Source organism: Neomonachus schauinslandi, chromosome 8, assembly GCF_002201575.2.
Source record: "Neomonachus schauinslandi chromosome 8, ASM220157v2, whole genome shotgun sequence".
NCBI lineage: Eukaryota > Metazoa > Chordata > Mammalia > Carnivora > Phocidae > Neomonachus > Neomonachus schauinslandi.
Window position 1 is genome coordinate 60,051,570 of NC_058410.1, and position 26,095 is coordinate 60,077,664.

A 26,095-nucleotide genomic window follows, 5' to 3' on the forward strand; every position below is an offset into this window, starting at 1 on the left:
AAGCAAATAATTTTTCAGATCTATTTGGTTTTGTTTCTTTACCTGTTTTTTTTAGCACATTTTTTCCTGTGCCATAATTATACTTTGTATGTGGTACCCCCCTAGCTATAACACTTTTCCTTCCTGCATTGTCCTTTACTGAGCTCTTTTTTTTAATGTATTCATTTCTGTCTTTTTTTGAGAGAGAGAGGGCACGGGGGCAGGGGGCGGCGAGGGAGAGGAAGAGAGAAAATCTTAAGCAGGCTCCATGCCCAGCACAGTGCCCAACACAGGGCTCGATCTCATAACCTGAGCCAAAATCAAGAGTCAGACATTCAACCAACTGAGCAACCCAGGCACCCCTACTGAGCTAACTCTTATTCATCCTTTAAGATAGTCCAGGAATCATCTCAGCAAGTCTTATTGCATTCTATTCTCAAATAATCAGAGTTGGTGTCCCCATGCACTTTGTTGCAGAGAAGATATACTTAACAACCTAAGTATTGCAGAGGTACTAGTCAATACAGGTAGACACACAGACCAATAAGAACAGATACCAGCTGTAAACAACCAGTACCAGCATGTACTGAGTAAATATCAGCATGTTCAAAGAATGTACTACAATAAGGTGTGATAATAAATGTATATTATCACAGTACACTGTTCTCTAATTTGCTGTTTACATATCCCCTTTGATAACCTGTGAGGCCATTATGGACAAGGAGCAGTCATACTCACCTGGAATCTTATGTTGCATGGATTCTTGGTGCAAAGAAGGCCCCAATAAATATTTTTTTCAATTAAGTTAAAGAAATGCTATGTTCATGGAACTGCCTCAAAAATTCATTAAATAAATCACTTCTTATCCCTTCACAGCTTTAACCACTAGAAGTTCATGAACAATGAATTCACTGTCCTCATCCTGTTGGAACACCTCTGCTGAACTTCTGAACAAATCCTGCAATAAAGAGTTTGCTTATCAAACCCTCAGCATTGTAGATACAATCATCCTCCCTTCTATGATTGGGATTATCTGTTCAGTGGGGCTGGTTGGCAACATCCTCATCGTATTCACTATAATAAGGTAAGAGCTTCTACTGTTTTCCATAATTTAGGCACATTCTATACTCACTAAATGAATCCTTTTCCCTCTATAGGATTTTTCTTAATGAAATTGGTTTTGGAAATATTTGGTTAAGATCATTAAAGAAGATTCTACAGATATTTGCATCATGTATTAAGTAACATCTGAGTTGCAAAACTCAAAATGAAAAGACCTAAGCCAATGCTTACTGCTGGGTTAATGAATTTTTAGAGCAGTGATTTTCAATCTTAGCCCCATACAGGATCACCTGGGGAGCTTTCAAAAATCCTAATACATAGTTTCATCCTAGACTAATTAATTCAGAATCTCTAGAGCTGGAGTCCAGGCATGGAGTAAAACTGCAATGCAACCATTTTATTTTCAACTTTCAACAATAAGAGTTTTCCTGTGTACAGCCCAGAGATGTTTATACAGCCAATAAAGACAGAGCTTCTATATTTATTTTAAAAAACAACAACAACAACAACCTGTCCTCCTCAGGTTGTGAAAGAGACTATTTTGTACTCATTTGGGCAAGAGAGAGAGACTCCACCTGATTGCCCAAAGATTCAGGCCGTCACAGAGCGTGGGCTGTTCCCCTCGGTGTAGACCAGCCCCATGTAGGTCAAACTGAGAGACATCTGCTTCCAACACCTCCTGCCTTTGCTTCACATCTCCCACCTCATTCAGGTAATTTCCTCCTTCCTCTCAACCCCAGGGCATAGAGCTCAACCTGGAAAATAAGAATAGATTTACTTGTTTCCCATGGTTCAGAGTTACTGTACAGAGTCAGTGTGCCCCCTCACTGCTTGATATCTTTGCTATCCTGATTATTTTCACATTTAAGTTTCACTTGTTTTAATCAACATAAGATGTTAAATGTTACTGCCCTAGTCTCTAATCATGCTTATAACCATCATTAAAGAAAATTTCATCCATGCTTCTCTATAAGAAAACACATTCAAAAGTACTTCCTAGTAGGTGTTTTCAGCATTATATTAACAAATAACTACAACGATCTTTTGTGTAGTATATTATACTTACAAAGCACGTTGCAACCTCATTTAATCCTCAGAAGAGCAGTACTATTATTATACCCATTTAGGGAAAGAGGCCTAGGAGAGAAAATAACTTGTCCAGCATCACACAGCTAGTAAGTGACTGTCCTGGCATTGAACTCAGATCCCATGATTGCAAATTCCAGGCTATTTTCTCCACACTGATAAAAACAAACAAATCAAGGCACCTGGGTGGCTCAGTCAGTTAAGCGTCTGCCTTCCACTCAGATCATGATCCCAGGGTCCTGGGACAGAGTCCCACATCGGGCTCCTTGCTCAGGAGGGAGCCTGCTTCTCCCTCTGCCTCTGCTCCTCCCTGTTCTCTTTCTTAAATAAATTAATTAAATAAATAAATAATTTTTTTAAAAAATCATCAAAACTAGAAAGATGGTTGGATTTACCATGTGGGTAAAAGAATCCTCACAGAACCAATTAAGAGTAAGAGCAGCCTTCAGGATGGTGATGGAGATGACACTCACCATCCCTGAGAAAGCTCATAACTGGTCACTTTCTCCAGGTGGCTTCTCACCAGCAAGCCCACTTTCAAATTTTTATTGTCATTATCTCTGCCGTTAAATGTAGCATTATGAATGGTATTTTTTACACCATCCATATTGAAAATTTATTTAGTATATTAGAATTTTACTCTCAATGAATTCAGGCATTTTTTTTATTGTATCCTGTAAAGCCATTTGTGAATATCAAACATTTTATTTTTTTAATTTAAATTTTAGGTAGTTAACATATGGTGCAATATTGGTTTCTGGAATATCAAGCATTTTACATTAATTTTTTTAAGTGCTAGAAGTAGTTCAACGCAATACGTATTACTAATGCCTATCGCAAACCCAGCACCAAGGGTTATGAAAATACCAAAGAGGGGCGCCTGTGTGGCTCAGTGGGTTGGGCGACTGCCTTCGGCTCAGGTCATGATCCTGGAGTCCCGGGATGGAGTTCCGCATCGGGCTCCCTGCTCGGCGGGGAGTCTGCTTCTCCCTCTGACCCTCCTCCCTGTCATGCTCTCTGTCTCTCATTCTCTCTCTCTCAAATAAATAAAATCTTTAAAAAAAAAAAAAAGAAAAGAAAATACCAAAGAAATGTGGCAGCATCTGATTCTAAAAAGTTCATATACTAGTGGAGAAGGTAAGATTTAAACACATAAAATTGAAAAACAATACAAGACATTATAAACACTCAAGTGAAAAAAAAAAAAAGGATGAGTTCAAATAATGAGTTCCAGGAAGGGTAATAAAAGTAATCAGATATTCTCAGGAAGCCTCAAGGAGGCAATAGCGCCAAGTAGAAAGTTAATAGTCAGAAACATGAGAATGTTTCTAGCTCACTCCTGTTTGCCAGTTGCTTCTGTCCACTTCTCCTTCCATCTTCCCCTCATACTCCTTGGTATTTTTACTGTCTGCTCTTAGAGATATACGTAGCATGCCTCACACCCATACAGGCTTGGCCCCACTGAGGAGAAATCAAGTTCTTATAATGTGTTGGCCCTGCAGAAATGGTTGCATTTTTTACAGGCAACTTTTATATGCAAAGACTCTTCAATGTTAGATTTCAGACCCTGCAACAAGCTGCTGAAGAGGTATTGGGGCCAGAGAAAATTCCTGGTTCCCCTCAAATTACACCAATAGATAATGGCCTGATCCTATGTACTCATCTGGAGACAAAGCTGGAAAAAAGAAGAAACGTAGAAAATGAACTCTTCTAAAAGTCAATACTGAGATATAATTCCTGGAAACAGATTCTCAACATAAAGCAAATAATCATTTAACTGGAAAAAGAAAACCTAAGCCATCATACTGACTAATTTATTTGCAATGATTGTGAAAAACCTGTCTTTTCTTTGTATCATTACCATTTTATAGATAATATGTGAGAAGATATATGTTAATGGAGCATTTAAGATGAATCTTTTAGTCTCTCAAAAAACATTTGGGAGCAACTTAATTTTAATTTTTATTACTAGGACTTTAATATTTTTCTTTACAAATTGCTCTCCAAAAAAGTATTAGTCTTTCAAAAGTCATGTGAAAGAAAATTAATTTAAAAATTTTTTTTGGCTTGGAATTTATCTAACCCTTTTTTTTTTTAAATTGCTCTCCAAAAATTTTAAGGTAATTTGTATTAATATTTTCATCATGCCTTGCCATAACCTTTTATTTGTTACCTTCTTACCAGATGGGTGGCTTAATTAAAATACTAAGACTACACTAAAAATAAGGAGAAATAGATACATTTGAAGATTTAGGGACTTTCCCATTTATGATGAATATTTGTCTCAGAAGAGGATGAATAGAACTAAAAGTCAGTAAGATCATTAGCAATGCTGGGAAGCAAGCAATGAACTAACTCCTGACTTTGCAAAGGAATACTAGAAACATGTATGAAAAAAATAGGTTTAAGGAAGATGGAGTTTCCAGAATAAGAGGTTCTATGTGGTTGTTTTTAAAAGTAAGAAGTAGGGCGCCTGGGTGGCTCAGTCGTTAAGCGTCTGCCTTCGGCTCAGGTCATGATCCCAGGGTCCTGGGATCGAGTCTCATGTCGGGCTCCCTGCTCTGCGGGAAGCCTGCTTCTCCCTCTCCCACTCCCCCTGCTTGTGTTTCTGCTCTCACTATCTCTCTCTCTCTGTGTCAGGTAAATAAATAAAATCTTTTAAAAAATAAAATAAAATAAAATAAAAGTAAGAAGTAATTTGTGCATTAGGAAGGTGACTATAAAGTAGTGAGGCCAGATGAGTCCTAGTCTGTCACGCATTAAATTCACAGCTAGTCAAAAGGAAGCCAGATTAGAAAATGTAGGAGGGAAATTGGGCCAATTATAACATAATCATTTCTCCCTTTTATTCTTCGGAGAGAGATTAGTGAACTCCATTACACAATTAGTTCCACAGTCACAGTGGGCACTGGGAAGCTACTTCCACAAAGGGGAGGATGTTCTTCTCCATCAGTCCCTCACCCCCACCTCCTGAACACATCTTTCACCTGACAGACAGCTTCATGTGGGCAAAGACTCTAAGGGATGGCCTTCTTCCTGATAAATAAAAAGTCCTCGTTCTGTCATTCCCTGACCTCAACTCCCTGTCAACAAGTTCACACTAAATCATGAATTACTGAAACACCTTACTTTAAACCCTACCAATGGTATCTACATTTTATACAGAGATTACACGAGGGTTAGTGCATTAACCTGAAGGAACACTAACGATCTAATGGTGGAAGACCAGTTGCTAAGACAGATGGGGAGGGGAAATACTTAGAACAAGGCCTCTTCCTTTCTCCCCCCCAGTTTAAATCATAACTACTGGCTCCCTCTGACCCAGCCCTCAGCCATTCTCAGAGTGTCAGCCACATGTAAGCTCTTGCTGGGGTTGACCATACTCTTGCTGCACACATACACTATGTTTTAGATACTGCAGAACCTCTCAGTTACGTCTATTCCCCTGAACTGGAAAGTTGTTGAGAGAGCCTCCTTGCGATGGTCCAGTGCACCAAGACAACTCTGGAATCTAAATGGGTTGAATGCCTTGCCCAAGGACGTAGAAAGGAAAATGGAATACCCAGTCAGGTTCTCTTTCAACTGTATTATACTATGTATCTAGAGCAAGGTTGGCAAATATGTCACTTGACCCTAAACTCTCCCATCCATGCCAACCATCTCTAATCTGTGCACAGGTTTGTCCTGTAACTAGTGCCTGTGTGTGTGAAGACTCAGAATTCTTCTCAGCACAGTGCTCCACAAAATCACTACTAATCCACTGGGGTTGGCTCATACAATAGGAATTTAATTCAACTGGAGTTAAATGCCTAACAGGGGCTGGTAAGGCAACCCAGAGATACACAAAAGCAGGAAGCTACTACTGTGTCCTACCACCATCTCCCACCCCACACCACCACCCTTCTCCTGGCCCTGAGCTGGACGGAGAAAAGGAGGCAGGTGGTTTTACAGACCTCAGGAGTCTGGGCTGCTTGGTGGGACCTATAGCCATAATGGGATCTGGGACCATGGAATAGGGGCTACAGGATGAAGGTGGAGCCATGGATGGAATGCAGCCACTGCCCAGAGATGCCAACAGCAGAAGGAACAAGGAAATGCGCTGGTCTCCCCTCTCCTCCATCTTCCAGTTTCCCCTCCAATAGTGCTTCCCATTGGCCAAAACCAACCAAAAGCCAGTTGACAAAGATGCCTAGGAACACAACTGGAGAAGGGTGGGAAATGGATTTGAGAGCAAGCTGATCAGCAAAGCAGCCTCCTGCATGTGTGGTGTTATATGTTTTAGCAGGTTTCTTTAATCCATAGCATATATTGTTATTTCCGACTACAACATGTAAACACATTTTTAATAGAAAAATTTTAAAGTCAAATCAGTCCTACTACTATTACCTAATAGATAATCATTGTAATCAATTGATACATGATTCCAGCATATTTTTAAACACATGTTGAAATAAATTATTTAAATGTTACATAAACTTATGCTATATACATAATTGGGACTTTTTTACTTCATCAGTATGTTTCCCTTTGATTAAATATCTTGCAAACTATGATTTGTAACAACTATATAATTTATTGTAGGATAATGTGGAATACCATAATTTATTTTATCATTCTTCAAATTAGTGAGCATTACATATGGCTATGTGAACCATATGGAAAACATGTTAGCTAAAATGATCACTAGTCTACATTTTTTATTTTAAATGTTTGAGTCATGAGAGAGAGAAATCTAATGAAGTCTGTCAACAGAAAATCTGGAGATAAATTAGATCTAAAAAAAGAATGTAAGTTGTATAGGTAGAGACTTTACAATTCCTCTTTATTTTTGTTTTAATTTCTATGTTGTCACTTTTAGTAAAGAAAGCAATAATAAACATAATGTGTTATTTTTATTGCCCTATTATCTTATGCCCAGATCATCGTTTGCTTCAGAATTCTCTTTTTCTATACAGAATATCATCTAGAAACACTTAATTTAATTCTTTTTAATTGCCAGTTAATAGCCTGTACTGTCCCCAACAATAGAATTACCATAATTTATTATCAGTAAATGATGGGTGCCTGTCTAGAGAAGAGCAAGGGCCGTGAATCTAATTGCTGCAATTAGACCCTAAGCAACCACTTACGGTTCATATCCCAATTCAAATGGAAAAAACATCTGTTTAGAGGCTAAGATTTATGGGGGTTTTTTGTGGTGTTTTGCTTTGTTTTTTGTTTTTTAATGTGGAACTCTTTCTACCTGACCTCTAGGGTCTATTCTCCTCCACCCCTCCCCTGCCAAAGGCCTGGAGAAGACAGAGGATGAGACACCAAGGACAGTCACTTGGCTGCTCTTTTGGTTGACTGATCTTTTCTTCAAATCTCTTCTCATTTTGCGTCTTTCTGATATGAGTCACCACCTGCTGGGGACAAGGAACCAACATGCTTTATAGTGGCATCAACAAGGCCCAGAGTGTGGTTGCTGCGTTAGGAACTCAATGGCAGTAACTTCCCACACAACATGTACTTGCCAGGGCCTGGGTAAAATATCCTCGCCGACTAGTCTCACAGAAGGATTCTCTGGCTTAGAAATAAAGGTCACAGGCTGTAGAATTTTCAGCCAATGAATAATAGAGTCACACATTAGCCTCCAAACCACAGAGCAAAGCCCTGAGCTAGCAGGTGTGGCATAATCTTAGGGCTAACTTCTATGTGCTCTTTAAAGTCTTATTTGTCCTCAGTTCAGATGCCACTTCTGCCAAGAAATCTTCTTTGACTGTCCCCAGGGGAGGGGGCAGAGGCCCCTTTTGTGTACTCCTTGTGCTTCCTCTAGCTTTCTCTCATCACACTGCAGTGATCGTTCATTTAGACATATCTAGACTACAAGCTCCTCGATGTTACAATTTATAGATTACTTAGCTTTGCAGCCCCAGAGCACAATATAATGCTTGACATATAATTGGTGTTCAATAAAATATTTGTTGTATTAATGAATATTATCTCCCAGATAAAGATGTTACCTGTTTATTATTGAATGTTCCAACTCCTTGAACCTAGGGACCACCTGAATTTTAAATTTAAATTTCTGCTCTTAGAAAAACTCTTTTGCCTACAGAGTGTCATATCTAGATAGCATTGAATTCACTCTCCCCAGCAGGAACCATGAGATCATTCTCTGAGCCCTCTACCAGTTTACTCTTCAGATTCCGTCTCCACACTATCTGGATTTCAGGGTCTTAATTTATAGTCTTTGCTATTGGGTTAGATTTTGTAGGAATATTTCTAAGTAAAGGTTGAAATTTCTTTCACAATGACCTATTAGGATTGACTTCCACTTCAGTGGAGAAAAAAAAATGCATTATACAATGGAAACCATTTGTTTTCCCTATTCAGCTGTTTTTGGTGCTAGCTTGAGTGAGCTTAGAGTTGGATAATTTGTTACTATGTAGAAATTACCCCCAAAACTTAGTGGCTTAAAACAATAAACATTTATTATCTCACACCATTTCAAGGGGCGAGAATCCAGGAAGAGCTTAGCTGGGTGGTTCTGGCTCAGAGTCTCTCACCAAGTTGCAGTTAAACTGTCCTCCGAGGCAACAGTCATCTCGGCAGGAGTCGGAGCATCTACTTCCAAAGTAGCTCACTCACACACCTGGAAGACTGGTGCCGGCTGTTGGCAGGGGGCCTCATCTCCTCTCCATGTGGACCTCTCCACAGAGTTGCTTAAGTATCCTCCCAAGATGGCAGCTGGCTACCCCAGAGAAAGTGATCCAAGAGAGAGCAGGGAGGAACCCTATAATGCCTTTATGTTCCTATGCCATGCATTGTCATTTCCACCATATTCCATTTGTGAAAAGTGGGTTACTAAGCTCAACCACACTCAAAGGGAGGGAACTAGGTTCCATCTTTTGAAATATCAGAGAATTTGTGGCCATATTTTTAAGCCCCCAAGGTAGTTATCAGATATATAGTTCAGAATGTTTAAATATGCACAAGACTAGGCATTCGTATGTGCATTTGTGTAGGTTTTCCTTTAACTTCTTTTAAAATTCATTTTGACAATTAACAATTTGTAACAGGTGGCAGTAATTGAAGAAGGTGCACACTTTCAATATCAATCCTCAGTTTCCGTGCTTTTCTTTCAGGTCCAGGAAAAAAACTGTTCCTGACATTTATATCTGCAACCTGGCTGTGGCTGATCTGGTTCACATCATTGGAATGCCTTTTCTTATTCATCAGTGGGCCCGGGGAGGAGAATGGGTGTTTGGGGGGCCCCTCTGCACCATTATCACATCCCTGGATACCTGTAACCAGTTTGCCTGTAGTGCTATCATGACTGTGATGAGTGTGGACAGGTAAGTGAAGAAACTTTGAAATAGCTTAACATAATTCAGAAGTGTCTGTGCTTCCCCACTGTCATCCCAATTTAAGCAACATGGGTGCTAGTTTGTAACAACCACGTTCCTCTTCCTTTGCTTGTTTCATTGTAGGACTTAAAAATCTTTTTTCCAACTTTCATAGAAATATATATTTTTAATGGAAAACTTAAAACACTAAAATCTCCTTTTTGCAAATCATTCTTTTTAACTTCAGTTTTATTTATAATTCACTGCAAGATAAAAATATCTTGAAATCATGAAATGTTGGAAACCAGAATGAGTGCATCATTCTTGCAATAAGGAAGCTGAGGTCCCAAGAAGTGAGGGGCTTTTCTGAAGGCGCATGGTGAGTCAGTGGCAGAGCTGAGAACTGAAGTAGGTCTCCTCACTCTGTCCAGGGCTATTTCTGGTATGTTCAATGTCTCACTGGGATGTTCAATGTCTCACAGACTCCTGTTATCACCTAGCAGCTTGAAGGAATCTGGGGAATAGATTTGGGCTCCTGAATAGTTATGAAGAGATGTTCCAGTACCAGGAAGACCGTATTTTACGTCTTTTACACCCCTTGTTATGACTGGTTAATGCAAATGCTGCCATTTTACATCATTAGAAGTGCTTTCGACTCTGACCTGGAATGTGCCAGAACCATATTCACCAACAATGTAAACTAATGTTATTAGAGGAGATGATAGTGATGATGGGTACTTGTGGAGCAAGTGAGTGGTGGAGCCCAGTTCAGACCCAGGCTGTCTCTAGAGAGGGCAGGTTGCTCATAACTACCTCCTTATCTGGCCTCTGTAGGAAGCAGGCAAGCTAGGATGTCCCTGCATCATCCAGATGCTAGGACCTCCAGACTAGGTCTTAGCAGCATTCCCCAAATAGAAACAAGCCCTAAAGACACAGTAATATGCATAACAGGAATTTTCTCAGAGAACAACCCACTTAAAATCTCCATCCATCTTCCCATCCCTACCCTAAGTTAGCACACTTGACTTCCCCCTTGCTCTGATCTACTTTATCTTTCTCCCTTGCTGCCAATATATCACATAGTTTAATTTACTTTGTGTGTGGTTGTATGTGTATACTGTTTATTGTTCAGCTTCCCCTGCCCCTCAAATGTAAATTCCACAAAGGCAGGGTCTTTGATCACTAATATGTCCCAAGTATCTGCATGACCCTGCCTGGCCAGGGGTGCTCAAAAAATATTGATGAATGAATGACTGTCAGTCTTGAGGACTATGTTAAATTTCCCTGGGTCCATCCGGGACTCCTTCCTGAGCTCTGCCTCTTTAGCCTTCCACATCTGCCTTTGGGGTGGGGGAGTGATGAGCAGTTTTTCAAATGAATAAAAAAAGGAATAGCGAGGTTCAAAGAAATCATTCACTGAATCATTATTATTCAGACATGAATAATGATGGTGATGTTTAATGCATTTTTTATAACCTGTTGCCTTCCTGTAAAAGAATTCTCGAAATACAGAGTGTGCTTCTCAATTTATAATTAACACCACATTTTAAAATCAATGTACTATGTAGGCCTGGTTAGTTCAGCTGAAGCCAGCTAATGCTGACACAGGGCAGGCCCACTGCAAGAAAGCAACGTACAGTTAGGTCCTAACCAATCGTAATCCCATTCTCAGAGATAAGAAAAGCTTCTTCATACCCTGTACCCTGAAGGCAGGAGAGTATTGGCTTTTTCTTTAAAGAAGGGAAATCATACCTCTTCTGTAAACCTCTCACTGCAAATAAAGAGAACGGACATTGTCTGCGTTGGAACAGACCAACTGTACACATTTCCTAAGGCTCACAGGTTCTTTTCTTTGAGGGTGTTTGTGTATGTGCATGTGTGTCTTATACACCTGAATGTCATTTTTTTTAAATTTAATGGACACAGTGTGCTAAAATTTTACTTTAGAATTAAGACACTCAGGCCCTTATCCTTCTCTTGCCCTCCCTCTAGAGGATCACATGACCAAAGAAAAATGAAGATTCTATAAAACTGAACTTTTTCCTCTTCAGCATTTCTTAAAGTTCCAACTGTACTAAATGCATAAAACTTCAACAATATCTGCAATTTTGTAAAAAGAAATGGAGTTTTCTTTGCAAGGCCATAAACATGACATTGGTCATGTCCGTGCCATCAGTAAGCCTTATTATTTATACATTAAGTCATTTTAATTGCCAATTCAACAGAGCATAAATTTTAAGTGTTTCTAATAATTTTCATCCTTCTTTCTCTGATTAGTAATAACTACAAGTATGTGTAATATTTCAGTAGTGGGTGCCTACCTCCAAATCAACACCAAAAAATTATGTAAACACCCAAAATATTAAAAACATATACCTCCAGATGAAAGCTGCCTAGACTACTTTTGTAAATAAATTCTCTAGAACATCAGAAGTCAGTAAGTAGAAGCCAAATTCCCTATTCATTCATTCATTCATTCAACAAATATTTGAGTATGACCATAGGCCAGGAACTATGCTGGATACAGGAGATAAAAGAACATTAAACTAATAGTCAAGGTTTCTGCCTTTGTGGGGTTTTCACTCCTGAGATGTAGACAGACATTAAGTGAAAAGTCACACAGGTGAATGTGTATTGCCACACAATGATACATATTAGGAAGGAAAAGGAGAGTTCCCCTACGATCTGCATGTGTAGTCATGAGCCCTTGTATAGAGTGAGTGGTCAGGGGAAGCTTCCCTGAGACACAGACTGTTAGATAGAAACTCAAAGGAAGAGCAGGAGGAATTAGAGGGAGATTCTGCCAGGCAGGTAGAACAGCATGCACCTGGCCCCAAAAGGGAAAGGAGCTTGAAGGAAGGCCAGAGAAAGACTGACACAAGCTACAGCCTAAGTGACAGGCAGGGCCAGGTGGAGAAAGACTTTGCAAAAGCAATGGTAAGAATTTTGAATTTTATCCAAAAGGCGATGGAAAACCGGTGAGGGGTTTTCAGCTGGGGGAAGGAGGATGTTGGGGTGAGGATATAATCAGAGAAGATTCGCTAATCTATTGATGCCATGACTCCATCATCCTTTAATCCCAGACAGAATGATGGCTGGGCGGCTGTGCAATCACTACCCCATCCCCTTCCCCAGCAGGGGCAGGAGGGGTGGGGAGGGGTCCTTCCCTCCTTAGCCACAGGTGATGAAAGTGCAGTATTCAGGAGGAGGAGCAGCTGGGGTGCCCTGGGCTGCAAGAATCTCCCTGCGTGCCAAAGGGTCCCTTAACTAAGTTTTCCCTTAAAAAGTCCTGCCTCTTATGCAAAATTGAAAGAACAGGGGATAGGAAATTTTATATTTTTATAAATCTTCCTTAAGTAGCTCTACAAAAATTCAATGACCATCAAAACATATTTTACATTAATTTAATGTCTGCAAACGCTGCCTTCCAACACCCGCACCTCCAGCGAAAGTGCGCTTTCACAAATACTCTTCCTTCTGGGTCTAGGCTCTTTAGCTTTCAGTTGGCTCTGAAAAATTCTTCTTGGATTTTCTAGAGAACCAAATATATTTGGTATGTCAGGACTTCAAGTTTAATTAATGATTATCCTTTTTTTCTGAATCAGAAATAGAATAAAGAGAAGAAAGAAAACCCCTCTCCCTATGAAATTAGCCCATTTCCCCTCTCTGGCCTCCAGCCTGAGTTCCCTGAGGAATTTGCATTGTCTGTACTAGTCACGTTTGTGTATCCTCACTGTGATTTCTGTGAACTGAACCTCCAGGAACCTGGGACCCCCACTGGAAAGCCATCTGGGCAAAATGTCTGTCCCGGTGGGCCAGAGCCTCATCCTGCCAGCAGACTCTCCTACCAGCCAGAGCATTCGCCTCCTTCCTGCCTCCATGGCAGTAAATCCTACTGGAAAGAGAGCCTCTCCCTCCTGGAGGAAACCCCAACTCAGAGACCACGTTTTCCAGAGCCTAGCCTATATAGGAAGCACGTTTGTAAAGAGAGAGTTTGCACAGGGCTGAATTTCACCATTAGCAGTGTGTTCATGGAAATGACAGCTATTTCAGTGAGTGGTTTATTCAGACTTGCAGGATCAAGAGTTGTTTTCTCTGCAGGTACCAGCCAGCTCTTAAAAAATATAACTTTCTTTTACCCTGATGGAGGTGTGCTTCAGGGAGGATAATAATACTAATAATTTACTCTTGTCATGAACCTTTCATCCTTGGAGCTCAGTGCTTTTATTGATTGTTCCCAAACCCTTTTTAACTGGCTTTGCAGGTACTTGGCTCTCGTCCAACCATTTCGACTTACAAGTTGGAGAACGAGGTACAAGACCATCCGCATCAATTTGGGCCTTTGGGCAGCTTCCTTCATTCTGGCTTTGCCTGTCTGGGTCTACTCGAAGGTCATCAAATTTAAAGACGGCGTGGAGAGTTGTGCTTTTGATTTAACATCCCCTGACGATGTACTCCGGTAGGTTGTTAAAACTTAAGAAAAATAGAGTTGAATTAAGTTGTGAAGTGCTTCATCCTCCTTGTCAACATGTGAGCAGCCGCGTAGAGTGTCCTTGGGGATCCTCTAAGGGGCAGTCTCCCACTTACTTTTCTGCTTTCCACAATCAGGTTGGTAGCTTGATTTTAAGAGGAGGGTAACCTTTAGAAAAAGATTTGGAGTTTAATTATGTAGCCTCAATGGACACAAATATATTTAAATATGGATTTTAAAGATCCATGGCAACCAGACACAGCAGGAATGCAAAAATCAAGGGAGGGGCAAAATTTCCGAAATTGTCTAGGAGTTACTGAGACTCAGACCTCATTGGTATGCCACTGGAGTGTGGTTGAATGGTGTCCCCCCATATTCAAGTCCTAATCCTCAGTACCTGTGAATGTGACCTTATTTAGAAATAGGGTCTTTGCAGACATCATCAAGTTAAACGAGGTCCTGCTGGATTAGAGCCGGCCCCCAATCCAGGGATTGGTGTCCTCATGAGGAGAGCAAGATTTGAAGGGACACACAGGGAGAAAGCCTGTGAAGACAGAGGCAGGGAATGGGGTGATGCATCTACAAGCAAAGTAACAGCAAGGTTTTGCCAGAAACCAGCAGAGGCGAGGAGAAAGGCATGGAGCAGATTCTCCCTCAGAGCATCCGAAAGGAGCCAACCCTGCCAACAACCTTATTTTCAGACTTCTATCACCAGAATGGACACAATAAATTTCTGTTGTTTCAAGCCATCGGGTTTGTGGTATTTTGTTACAGCAGCTCTCAGTAACTAATACAGAAGCCAACACAGGGATTTCTCACATTTTAATTTGGAAGGAAAAATTAAGTCAAAAATTCTATTTGAAATCTTGAACACAGCATTGAAGTCCATGACTAAAATTTTTTGATGGCCTACGAAGGGCCATGTATTGTGCTAGGTGCTTTTTGCATACATTATCTCAAGTCAATCTGGAAGATTCCTTTTTCCCATCCACCACTTGTTAAATAGATGAGTCATTTCTGCATCATGTAGTCACAGCCCAAGAGGGATGGAGGTAGAGGCCCTTGCAAGGCTACAAATCCAGTAATGAAAATCTCCAGAGGACCGCAACATCAGTAGGATTAATTGTTTATTCATTATTTCTCCCACCAGCACTGGCTGCACTCACAGATAAAAACCAGTTGCCAATCTAAAGGTGAAATGATATTTAATCACTGGTGGCCGATGCATTAATATGGACCCCAATGTATCTTAAAGAGGAGCCCAACCTGAGATGACTAGAACTTCAGCCTGTGTCAAAGAAATAACAATGCTTCACTGTTTTGCACCAGCATCTGCTTCTGCTATTTTTGGTTGGTTATCATAAAGGATATTCTGAGGTTCTAGCCTCTGTTGATCTTCCCAGAATTAAGTTCTCCTGGGGAACTGAGACTGGAACCACTGTGTGGCTTTCAGAGTCCCTCTAGTCCCAGGTGCTCTCTCTTCCTGCCACCCTGTCCACACCCACCCAACGTGGGCTGCCTTCTTCCACCAACGCCAAGGTTCTTCCAGGAAGGAAGACACCTGGCGTCTGTGCAGAAATGGAGTTGGCTTACCTGAGAATTTCCCCTGGGGGAGCACCAAGGAAAAGATGGGCTCATTTCACAACAGGCCCTTTGAAAGGCCATCTGGAGCATTGATTACAAGTGTGGGTTGTGCAGCTCAACTGTCTGTCTGGGTTCAAATCCCACTTCTGCTCATTACTAGCTGGATAACCGTGGGCAAGCCACTTAACCCCACTGTGCCTTAGTTTGTTCTTCTGTAACATGAGAATATTAATGGCAATTGTACTCATGGGGTTGCAGAGATTCAGTGGACTGAAGTATGTAAAGTACTCAGATCAGTGCCTATTATATAATAAATGCTACCTGCTATTCCATATTGTTGTTAATAACACTAAAAGATAATGGTAATACATATCTCACCTGTTCATACTCAGTAGCCTCAGGCTTGGCTAGAGAAGAGATAAGCACTGTTGCTAGCAAACAATGAAGAGCAAGACTTTTTTTTTTTTTTGCAGTTTCTTTTATTTTTTTTCTTTCAAGATTTTATTTAAATTTAAGTTAGTTAACATATAATGTAGTATTAGTTTCAGGGCTAGAATTTAGTGATTCATTACTTGCATAATAACACCCAGTGTTCATTACATCAAGTGCCCTCCTTAATGCCCATCACCCAGTTACTCCATCCCTCCACCCACCTCCCCTCCAGCAACCCTCAGTTTGTTCCCTATAGTTAAGAGTCTCTTATGGTTTGCCCCCCTCTCTGTTTTTATCTTATTTTATTTTTCTCTATGTAAAAGCAGCAAAGATCCTTAACTTTTCCAAGAACTTTTATCCTGGGCCCTGAAAAATTAGAGAATCATGCCTCATAAACTGTAAAAGTTCCTGGCATTGTGAATATGATAGTCATGTCTTCTCTCTCTCTCTCATTTTACAGGTATACACTTTATTTGACGATAACAACTTTTTTTTTCCCTTTGCCTTTGATTTTGGTGTGCTATATTTTAATTTTATGCTATACTTGGGAGATGTATCAACAGAATAAGGATGCCAGATGGTAAGTGCTTACCCTATCTTGCTTTATTTGTTGAAAGAACAATTCAGAGATCCTAAGACATCTACAACAGAATTTTAAACAACAATCACTTGAAACATACCACATTTAGACATATGGGCATTAATGTCTACATGAGCAATTTGTGAAAACAGGACATGTTCTGAAGCAGCTATTTGAGGATCTCTCAGTGATAAATGTTGCAATCACTGATGTAACGGTTTCATAAAAATGTAAACAGAACTCAAGATACTATTTAAAGAATACTTTTATATTTGTCATCAATAATGTTATTTAAATGTTTTATTTGTACACTTTACAGAGTTGTGTACATATGTAAATATCTTAGATGCCATGTATAACTTTCTAATTTTTGTGTTTTAAATTTTTAATTTGGAGGATAGGGATCTCATTAATATTTGTATACTTAGGACAAGATTGATTAGGACTAAATAAAACCGGAGACTTACCCTACGACAATAGACTTGGGAAGAACCTTTAAAGATATTTGTCTCTAAAACTCTATGAATAAATCTAAATTATTTTCTAGGGGGGGCCTTGGTGGCTAAGTCAGTTAAGCATCCGACTCTTGACTTTGGCTCAGCTCATGGTCTCAGGGTCCTGAGATGGAACCCTGCCTATGCTCCACACTCAGTTGAGGGGTAGGGGGTTGGGAAGGGTCTGCTGAGGATTCTCTCCCTCTCCCTCTCTGTCCCTCCCTCCCGTGTGCACATCCTGTTTCTCTCTACACATAAATAAATAAATCTTTTTAAAAAATTATTTTCTAGGGGCGCCTGGGTGGCTCAGTCGTTAAGCATCTGCCTTCGGCTCAGGTCATGATCCCAGGGTCCTGGGATCAAGCCCCGCATCGGGCTCCCTGCTCCGCAGGAAGCCTGCTTCTCCCTCTCCTTGTGTTCCCTCTAGTTGTGCTCCCTCTCTTGCTGTGTTTCTCTCCATCAAATAAATAAATAAAATCTTTAAAAATAAAAAATAAAAAAATTATTTTCTACTTGAAATTATCCATACCAAGTTGTTTAAGTGAGTGAGTCAGTGAATACATAATATGTTGGATTTTAAAAATATTAATAAAATTTGTCCTTACAACAAATTACTGTATTTGCTTTGGACAGACAAGATCACTAGATTTCCCACACATAACCCCCTCTTAATTAATCCCCTCTTAATCCCCTTCACCTATTTCAACCATCCCCCCACCCACATCCCCTCTGCCAACCACTAGTTTCTTCTCTATTTTTAAGAGTCTGTTTTTTTATTTGTCTCTTTTTTTGCTTGCTTCATTTGTTTTGTTTCTTCCACATATGTGTGAAATCATATGGTACTTGTCTTTGTCTGACTGACTTAATTCCCTCAGCATTATACTCTCTGGCTCAATCCATGTTGTTGCAAATGGCAAGATTTTATTCTTTTTTATGGCTGAGTAATATTCCATCATATGTATATATCACACATTCTTTATTGTTGTCTATCAATGGATACTGCAGTTGCTTCCATATCTTGGCTATTGTAAATAATGCTGCAATAAACACAGGGTTACATATATCTTTTTCAAATTAGTGTTTTTGTATTTTTTGGGGTAAATACCCAGTGGTGCATTACTGGATCATATGGTAATTCTATTTTTAATTTTTTAAGGAACCTCCATACTCTTTCCACAGTGGCTGCACCAGTTTGCATTCCCTCCAACAGTGCAAGAGTGTTCCTCTTTCTCCACAACCTCACCAACACCTGTTTTTTCTTTTTTTTTATTTTAGCCATTCTGATATGTATGAGGTAGTATCTCATTGTGGTTTTGAAATGCACTTCCCTGATGATGAGTGATGTTGAGCATCTTTTCATGTCTGTTGACCATCTGTATGTCTTCTGTGGAGAAATATCTGTTCCTATCTTCTGCCCATTTTTGAACTGGAGTATTTGGTTTTTTGGTGGTGAGTTGTGTAAGTACTTTATATATTTTGGGTACTAACCCTTTATCAGGTATGTCATTTGCAAATACCTTCTCCCATTTAATAGGTTGTCTTTTTGTTTTGTTGATAGTTTCCTTCGTTGTGAAGAAGCTTTTTATTTTAATGTAGTCCCAATAGTTTATTTTTGCTTTTGTTTCCCCTGCCTCAGAAGACCTATCTAGAAAAATGTTGCCATGGCTGATGTCAGAGAAATTACTGCGTGTGCTCTCTTCTGGGATTTTTATGGATTCAGGTCTCACATTTAGGTCCTTCATCCATTCTGAGTTTATTTTTGCTCCTGGTATGAGAAAGTGGTCCAGATTCATTCCTTTGTATGTAGTTGTCCAGTTTCCCAACACCATTTGTTGAAGAGAATGTCTTTTTCCCATTGCACATTCTTGCCTCTTTTGTCAAAGATTAATTGACCATATATGTAATTGTGGGTTTATTTTTGGGCACTCTATTCTGTTCCATTGATGTATGTGTCTATTTTTTGTGCCAGTACGAGACTGTTTTGATTACTACATCTCTGTAGTATGTCTTGAAATCTGGAATTGATACCTCCAGGATTGTTCTTCTTTTTCTAAGATTGCTTTGGCTATTCAGGGCCTTTTGTGTTTCCATACAAATTTTAGGATTATTTGTCCTAGTTTTGTGAAAAAAATGCTGTTGGTATCTTGATAGGGACTGCATTAAATCTGTAGATTGCTTTGGGTAGTATGGACATTTTAACAATATTTGTTTTCCCATTCCATGAGCATGAAATATCTTTCCATCTGTTTGTCATATTTTCAATTTCTTTCATCAGTGTTTTATTGTTTTCAGAGTACAGATCTTTTACCTGCTTGGTTAAGTTTATTCCTAGGCATTTTATTAATTTTGCTGCAGTTGTAAATGGGATTGTTACCTTAATTTCTCTTTCTAGCTACTCATTACTAGTGTATACCGATGCAATAGATTTCTGTATATTTATTTGTATCCCACGACCTTACTAAATTCACTTATCAGTTCTAGTAGATATTTTTAGTGGAGTCTTCAGGGTTTTCTAAATATAGTATCATGTATCTGCATAATAGTGAAAGTTTTACTTCTTTTCAATTTAGATGTCTTTTATTTCTCTTTGCTGTCTGATTGCTGTGGCTAAGAATTCCAGTACTATGTTGAATAAAAGTAGTGAAAGAGAACATCCTTGCCATGTTCCTGATCTTAGGGGGGAAGCTCTCAGTTTTCCTCACTGATGTTAGCTTTGGGTTTTTCATATATGGCCTTTATGATGTTGAGGGACCCTCCCTCTAAACTATTTTGTTGAGGGTTTTTATCATGAATGGGTGTTGTACTTTGCAAAATGCTTTTCCTACATCTTCTGAAATGGTCATATGGTTTTTATCCTTTCTCTTATTAATATGATGTATCATATTGATTGATTTGTGAATATTGAACCACCTTGCATCCCAGGAATAATCCCACTTAATTGTGGTGAATGATTTTAATGTATTGTTGGAGTCAGTTTGCTAATTTTTGTTGAGGATTTTTGCATCTATGTTCATCAGAGATATTGACCTACAGTTCTCTTTTTTTTTGTAGTGTCTCTATCTGGTTTTGGTATCAGGGTAATGCTGACCTCAGAGAATGAATCTGGAAGCTTTCCTTCCTCTTCTATTTTTTGGAATAGGTTGAGAATAGGTATTAGCTCTTCTTTAAATGTTTGGCACAATTCACCTGTGAAGCCATCTGGTCTGGACTTTTGTTTGTTGGGAGTTTTTTGATACTAATTCAGTTTCATTGCTGGTAATCAGTCCATTCAAATTTTCTATTTCTTCCTGATTAAGTTTTGAGAAATTATATGTTTCTAGGAATTTATTCATTTCTTATAGATTGTCTAATTTGTTGGCATATATAATTTTTCATAATATTTTCTTATGATCCTTTCCATTTCTGTAGTGTTGGTTGTTATTTCTTCTCTTTCTGATTTTACTTGAGTCCTTTTTTTTAAAAATGAGTCTAGCTAACATTTTATCAATTTTGTTGATCTCCACAGAACCAGTTCCTGGTTTCATTGATCTGTTCTATTGTGGTTTTTTGTTTCTATTTCATTTATTCTGCTCTAATATTTACTCTTTCTTTCCTTCTATTGATTTTGGGTTTTGTTTGTTCTTGTTTTAGCTCTTTATATATAAAAGTAGGATGTTTATTTGAGGGTTTTTTTTTTTTTTTTTTTTGCTTATTGAGGTAAGCCTGTATTGCTATAAACTTCCCTCAGAGAACAGCTTTTACTGCATCCCAAGGATTTGGGACCATTATGTTATCATTTTCATTTGTGTCCATATTTTTTTATTTCCTCTTTGATTTCTTGATTGACTCACTCATTATTTAGTAGCATGTTATTTAACGTCCATGTATTTGTGTTCTTTCTAGATTTTTTCTTGTGGTTGATTTCTAGTTTCATCGCATATGGTCAGAAAAGCATGCATGATATGACTTTGATCTTCTTTAATTTGTTAAGACTTGTTTTGTGGCCTAACATGTGATCTCTTCTGGAGAATGTTCCATGTGCACTTGAAAGAATGTGTATTCCACTCTTTTAAAATGGAATGTTCTGAATACATCTGTTGGGTCTGTCTGGTCCAATGTATCAAAGCTACTGTTTCCTTGTTGATTTTCTATCTGATCTATCCATTGATATAAGTGGAGTGTTAAAGTCCCCTACTATTAGTTTATCACTATCAATTACTTCCTTCATTTTTGTTTATAGCTGCTTTATGTATTGGGGTGTTCCCATATTGGTTCCATAAATATTTACAATTGTAATATGTTCTTGTTGGATTGTTCCCTATATGACTATGTAGTATCCTTTGTCTCTTGTATGGTCTCTTTTTTTTAAGTCTATTTTGTCCAATATAAGTAATGCTACCCCAGCTTTTTCTTTACTTCCATTTGCATGATAAATGTTTTCTATCCCTTCACTTTCAAATTGCATGTGTCTTTAGAAATGAAATGAGTCTCTGGTATGCAACATATAGATGGGTCTTACTTGTTTATCCATTCAGTCACCCTATCTTTGGAGCATTTAGTCCGTTTACATTAAAAGTAATTATTGATAGGTATGTACTTATTGTCATTTTTTAAATTATTTTATGGTTGTTTTTGTAGTTCTTCTTTGTTCCTTTCTTCTCTTACCCTCTTCTCTCATGGTTTGATGGCTTTCTTTGGTGATATACCTGGATTCTTCTCTTTATATTTTGCATATCTATTACTGGTTTTTGATTTGTGGTCATCATTATGTTATATATAACATTTTATGCATATAGCAGTCTGTATTAAGTTGATGGTCTCTCAAGTTTGAACCCTAGATCTAAAAGCACTAAATTTTTACTTCCTTACCCCCAATATTTTAGGTATATGGTGTTAAACTTTACATCCTTTTATTTTGTGAATTCCCAGGCTGATTTTTATAGATATACTTATTTTTTCTGCTTTTGTGCTTTCTACTTTTCTTACTCCTGCTTATGGTCTTTCCTTTCCACTCAGAGAATCCCCTTTAATATTTCCTGTGAGGTTGGTTTAGAGGTGATGAATTTCTTTAACTTTTATTTATCTAGGGAACTCTTTATCTCTCCTTCTATTCTGAATGATAGCCTTGCTTAATAGAGCATTTTTGTTTGCAGGGTTTTTTTTTTTTTTTTTTCTTTCAGCATTTTGACTATATCGTGACACTCTCTTCTTGCCTGCAAAATCAACTCAAAGTCTTATGGGGTTTCCCTTATATGTAAATGTTTTCTTTTCTCTTGCTGCTTTTAAAATTCTCACTTTATCACTGTTTTTTGCCATTCTAATTATTATGTGTCTTGCTGTGTATCTCCTTGGGTTGGTTTTATTGGGAGCTCTCTGTGCCTCCTGGATCTGGAAGTCTTTTTCCTTCCTCCAATTAGGGAAGTTTTCAGCTATTATTTCTTCAAATAAATTTTCTGCCCCCTTTTCTCTCTCTTCTCCTTCTGGAATCCCTGTGATGCAAATATTATTATGCTTGATTGTGTTGCTGAGTTCTCTTAATCTATTCTCATTTTTTATTTTATTTTTTCTCTCCTGTTCAGCTTGATTGCTTTCCATTATTCTGTCTTCTAGGTCGCTGATCCATTCTTCTGGTTCCTCTGTTTTACTATTTTGTGCTCACTTTGCCAGCACACATACCTCTATTCTACTATTAATTCCCCCTAGTGTATTTTTACTTTCAGTAATTTCTCAAGTCCAGTGAGTATCTTTATGACCACTACCTTAAATTCTCTATCAGGCATATTGCTCATCTCCATTTCATTGGCTCTCTTGCTGTGATTTTGTCCTGTTCTTTCATTTGGGGCCCATTCCTCTGATCCTCACCTTATCTAACTCTGTGTCTGTTTCTATGTGTTAAGAAAGTCAGCTACATCTTCTGCTCTTGAAAGTAGTGGCCTTATGAAGAAGAGGTCCTATAGTGCTCTGCAGTGCAATGTTCCCTGTTCACCAGAACCTGGCACTTCAGGGGTGTCTCCTATATGTGTTGCATGTGCCTTACTATTATGGCTGAACTGCATTTGCTTTCGGTCCAGTCATCTGCAATGGCTCTCTCTGCCTGCTGTGGGCAGGGTTTGGTTCCTGTGTTGTTAACAGATCAGTATAGCACTGCCTTGGGCTTGAGTTGGGTCAAACCAGGCATCTGCCAGAGTTGCAGTCACATTGAACTGGAGGGCACTCTCCCTGTGTTGTCCCCTGAGAAGCTTTCATTGGTGGGTGGGGCCTGCAGTCAGACCAGAGATGTCTGCCCCCAGCCCACTGCTGGGGCCACAGTGGAACTTGTGTGTGTGGTTATCTTCCCCTTTCCCCAGGGCAGGAGTCACTTTGTAGTGCTGCTGGCCACTGTCAGTGCTGTTTGCACACTGCCAAGCTTGTGGCAGTGTTTTGAATGGGCTCCAGCCAAAAGTATATTGGAGAAGGCAGATCCGCAGCATGTGGGGTTGGGTCACGCAGGGTTAGCAAAATTTGCATAGATCTGCTCTGGGAGAGGACCTGTAGCCACTTTTGAGGACTGCCAAGGGCAGGTTGGAGAGGTCAGTTCTGAGGAGAGCAGGGGGGTGGGGCACGCTGTTAGCCTACCAGGTAGAGAGTGTTCATGTTGGTTCCCTAGGTGTCCATTTATCTAGGCTGGAGGGCAGGAGAGGGAAATGGCACCATCAGCTCTTTTATTCTTGGAGAAGTCTCCTAATGATCTCTGCTCCTCCAGCAAATGTTCTGAGCTTAGTAAATAAATCTTCCAGTAAGCCCCATGCATTTTTCAAACTGCTGCTTCTATTCTATACCTCCAAGAAACTGTTTGTTGGCCTGTCTCCTTAAGGGTGGGAACTCAGTTCCTACCACCCTTTGGCTCTCCCAGAGCTGAGCCTGTTAATTTTTAAAGTTCCAGGTGTTAAGCCTCACTGATGGTAAAAATTTGTAAAGTTAAGCCCCTCTGGTTTAAAGCCAAATGTGGAGAATCATCTTCTGAGTTCAAATCCCCCCTGCCTGGGGTACCTGGTGTAGGGTCTGCTCCTCTGCCTTATTCATGCATGCAGCTTTCTGCTCTCCTGAAGACAGTCTCACATGTCAGTTTGGTTCTTCTTTGTCCTTCCAATCATTTTTTATATACTCTCTTCTCTATGATTAACCATGGAGAGTCTGTTCTGCCAGGCTTTGGGTCATTTTCTAGGCTATTTACACTGATGTGGGTGTTATGTAGGTGTATCCATGGGATACGGTGAGTTTATAACCCACCATCTCCCCTAGAAGTCAAATGGGTTATCAATTTGACTATGAGTAAAAATTCGTGGCAAACTCTGGTACCAAAATTTTAGGTGTTCTATTGACCCATGACACTTTTTCTCACTTAGCTTCTTGAAATTCTTTGGAAATATTGCATTCTTAAAGGGTGGTCTGTTTAGAATGGGAAAGGGAAGCAGCCACAGTTATAGAAAAATAACTTAGCCTCTAAAATAAATGTATCACAGGGAGCTGAGCTAGTGAGACAGTTGAAATGGAACCACATGGAATATTAAGACACTGACAGCTGGAGAGGATGCTTGAGCCCTTTGAAGACAGTTCTCCAAAGCAGATCACTTTGTTCCCAGCACTTTTCTCAGAAATGCAAAGAGCATCTTATGAAACAGAACTCATACTGCCAGTTATCCCTCAAAATGGAAGAACTTAGAAGAATGATGGTGCCTACTGTGATAAACTGCAGAGGAATCTTTACCTTACATAGACTTTCAGTTGCCATGCTTTTTCTATATTATTCCTCAGGCTTATTCATCTGCTTCAACTATGTCCCTGGGACATTTCTATTAAATGTCTAAATATAATATAACATGATAAAACTTGGGAAGTTTAAAATATTTTTTATTTTGGAATAATTTTAAATTAATAGAAAAGTTGCATAAACAGTAGAGAGAGTTCCTATATACTCCTCACTTTGTTTCTCCACTAATATCCTACCTTACCATGATGCATTTGTCAAAGCAAAGAAAATGGCATTAGTACATTACTACTAACTAAACTCTATCCCTTATTGGATTTCTCCAGTTTTTCCACTAAAGTCCTCTTTCTGGTCTAGGATTCAATGCAGAATACCATATTGTATTTAGTTGTCATGTCTCCCCAGTCTCCTCTGGTCTATGACAGTTTCCCACTCTTTCCTTATTTTTCATGACCTCAAGGGTATTAAGGAGTACTGGTCAGGTATCCTGTAGAATGTTCCCAATCCGGATTTGTCTGATATTGTATCACAATTAGACTGTAGTTATGTGTTTTGGGGGAAAATCAGTTCTTCTCATCACAACATATCAGGGGGCACATGGTAACTGCATTACATCTCTGTTGATGAAAGTTCTAGAAAATCATTGCCCATAATTTCTATGGTTGTTTATGTTTGTCTATCCTAATGTTTCCTTTATAGTTACAACACCAGTGTTCCAAAGGAGAGAGTGATGAAGCTGACGAAGATGGTGCTTGTACTGGTGGCGGTCTTTATCCTAAGTGCTGCCCCCTATCACGTGATACAGCTGGTGAACTTACAGATGGAGCAGCCCACGCTGGCCTTCCACGTAGGCTATTATCTCTCCATCTGTTTCAGCTATGCCAGCAGCAGCATTAACCCTTTTCTCTACATCGTGCTGAGTGGCAATTTCCGGAAACGCTTGCCTCAAGTGCAAAGGAGAGTGACTGACAGGGAAATCAACAATATAGAAAATATCTTGAAATCAAGCTTTTAGGAGAGTACATGAATCACCAAAAGTCTAGATAGACCTGTCTATGTTGTTGGTATTATTAGAAAGCGCAGGTTAAACAGTATGCTTGTGTCCATCCTTCCTGTGTCCTTGTGACACTTCGTAGCATGGAACGGAAGTGTAACCATTCAAATGCAATGAGTTTAATATGCTAACTTTAGTAAGATGTAAAATATTTGTCTGCATTGGGAGTAAGGAATGGAATAGTCTAAGATACCTGAGCTCCATGGTTGTGGATGTTATTTCAGCATATTATAAACTAGTCACTGATAAAAAGGCCATCCATGACTATTAACTGAAAACTCACCAAGGAATCTGGCCTT

The 26,095-nt window shown here is 39.2% G+C and overlaps 1 protein-coding gene across 1 annotated transcript; it reads left to right on the forward strand.

The window, feature by feature from the left end:
* Positions 1 to 881: 881 nt before the first annotated feature.
* MCHR2 (melanin concentrating hormone receptor 2) lies at positions 882 to 25,757 on the forward strand. Its single transcript, XM_021693560.1, has 5 exons — positions 882 to 1,063; positions 9,255 to 9,464; positions 13,720 to 13,914; positions 16,403 to 16,522; positions 25,442 to 25,757. The coding sequence occupies exons 1-5, from the start codon at positions 882 to 884 to the stop codon at positions 25,755 to 25,757; spliced, it is 1,023 nt and encodes a 340-aa protein (XP_021549235.1).
* Positions 25,758 to 26,095: the final 338 nt, after the last annotated feature.

Coding starts and splice junctions, on each gene's coding strand:
- MCHR2 (XM_021693560.1), top strand. CDS start 882: ATGAATTCACTGTCCTCATCCTGTTGGAACACCTCTGCTGAACTTCTG. Junction 9,465..13,719: donor ACTGTGATGAGTGTGGACAG/GTAAGTGAAGAA, acceptor CTGGCTTTGCAG/GTACTTGGCTCTCGTCCAAC. Junction 16,523..25,441: donor CAGAATAAGGATGCCAGATG/GTAAGTGCTTAC, acceptor TTTCCTTTATAG/TTACAACACCAGTGTTCCAA.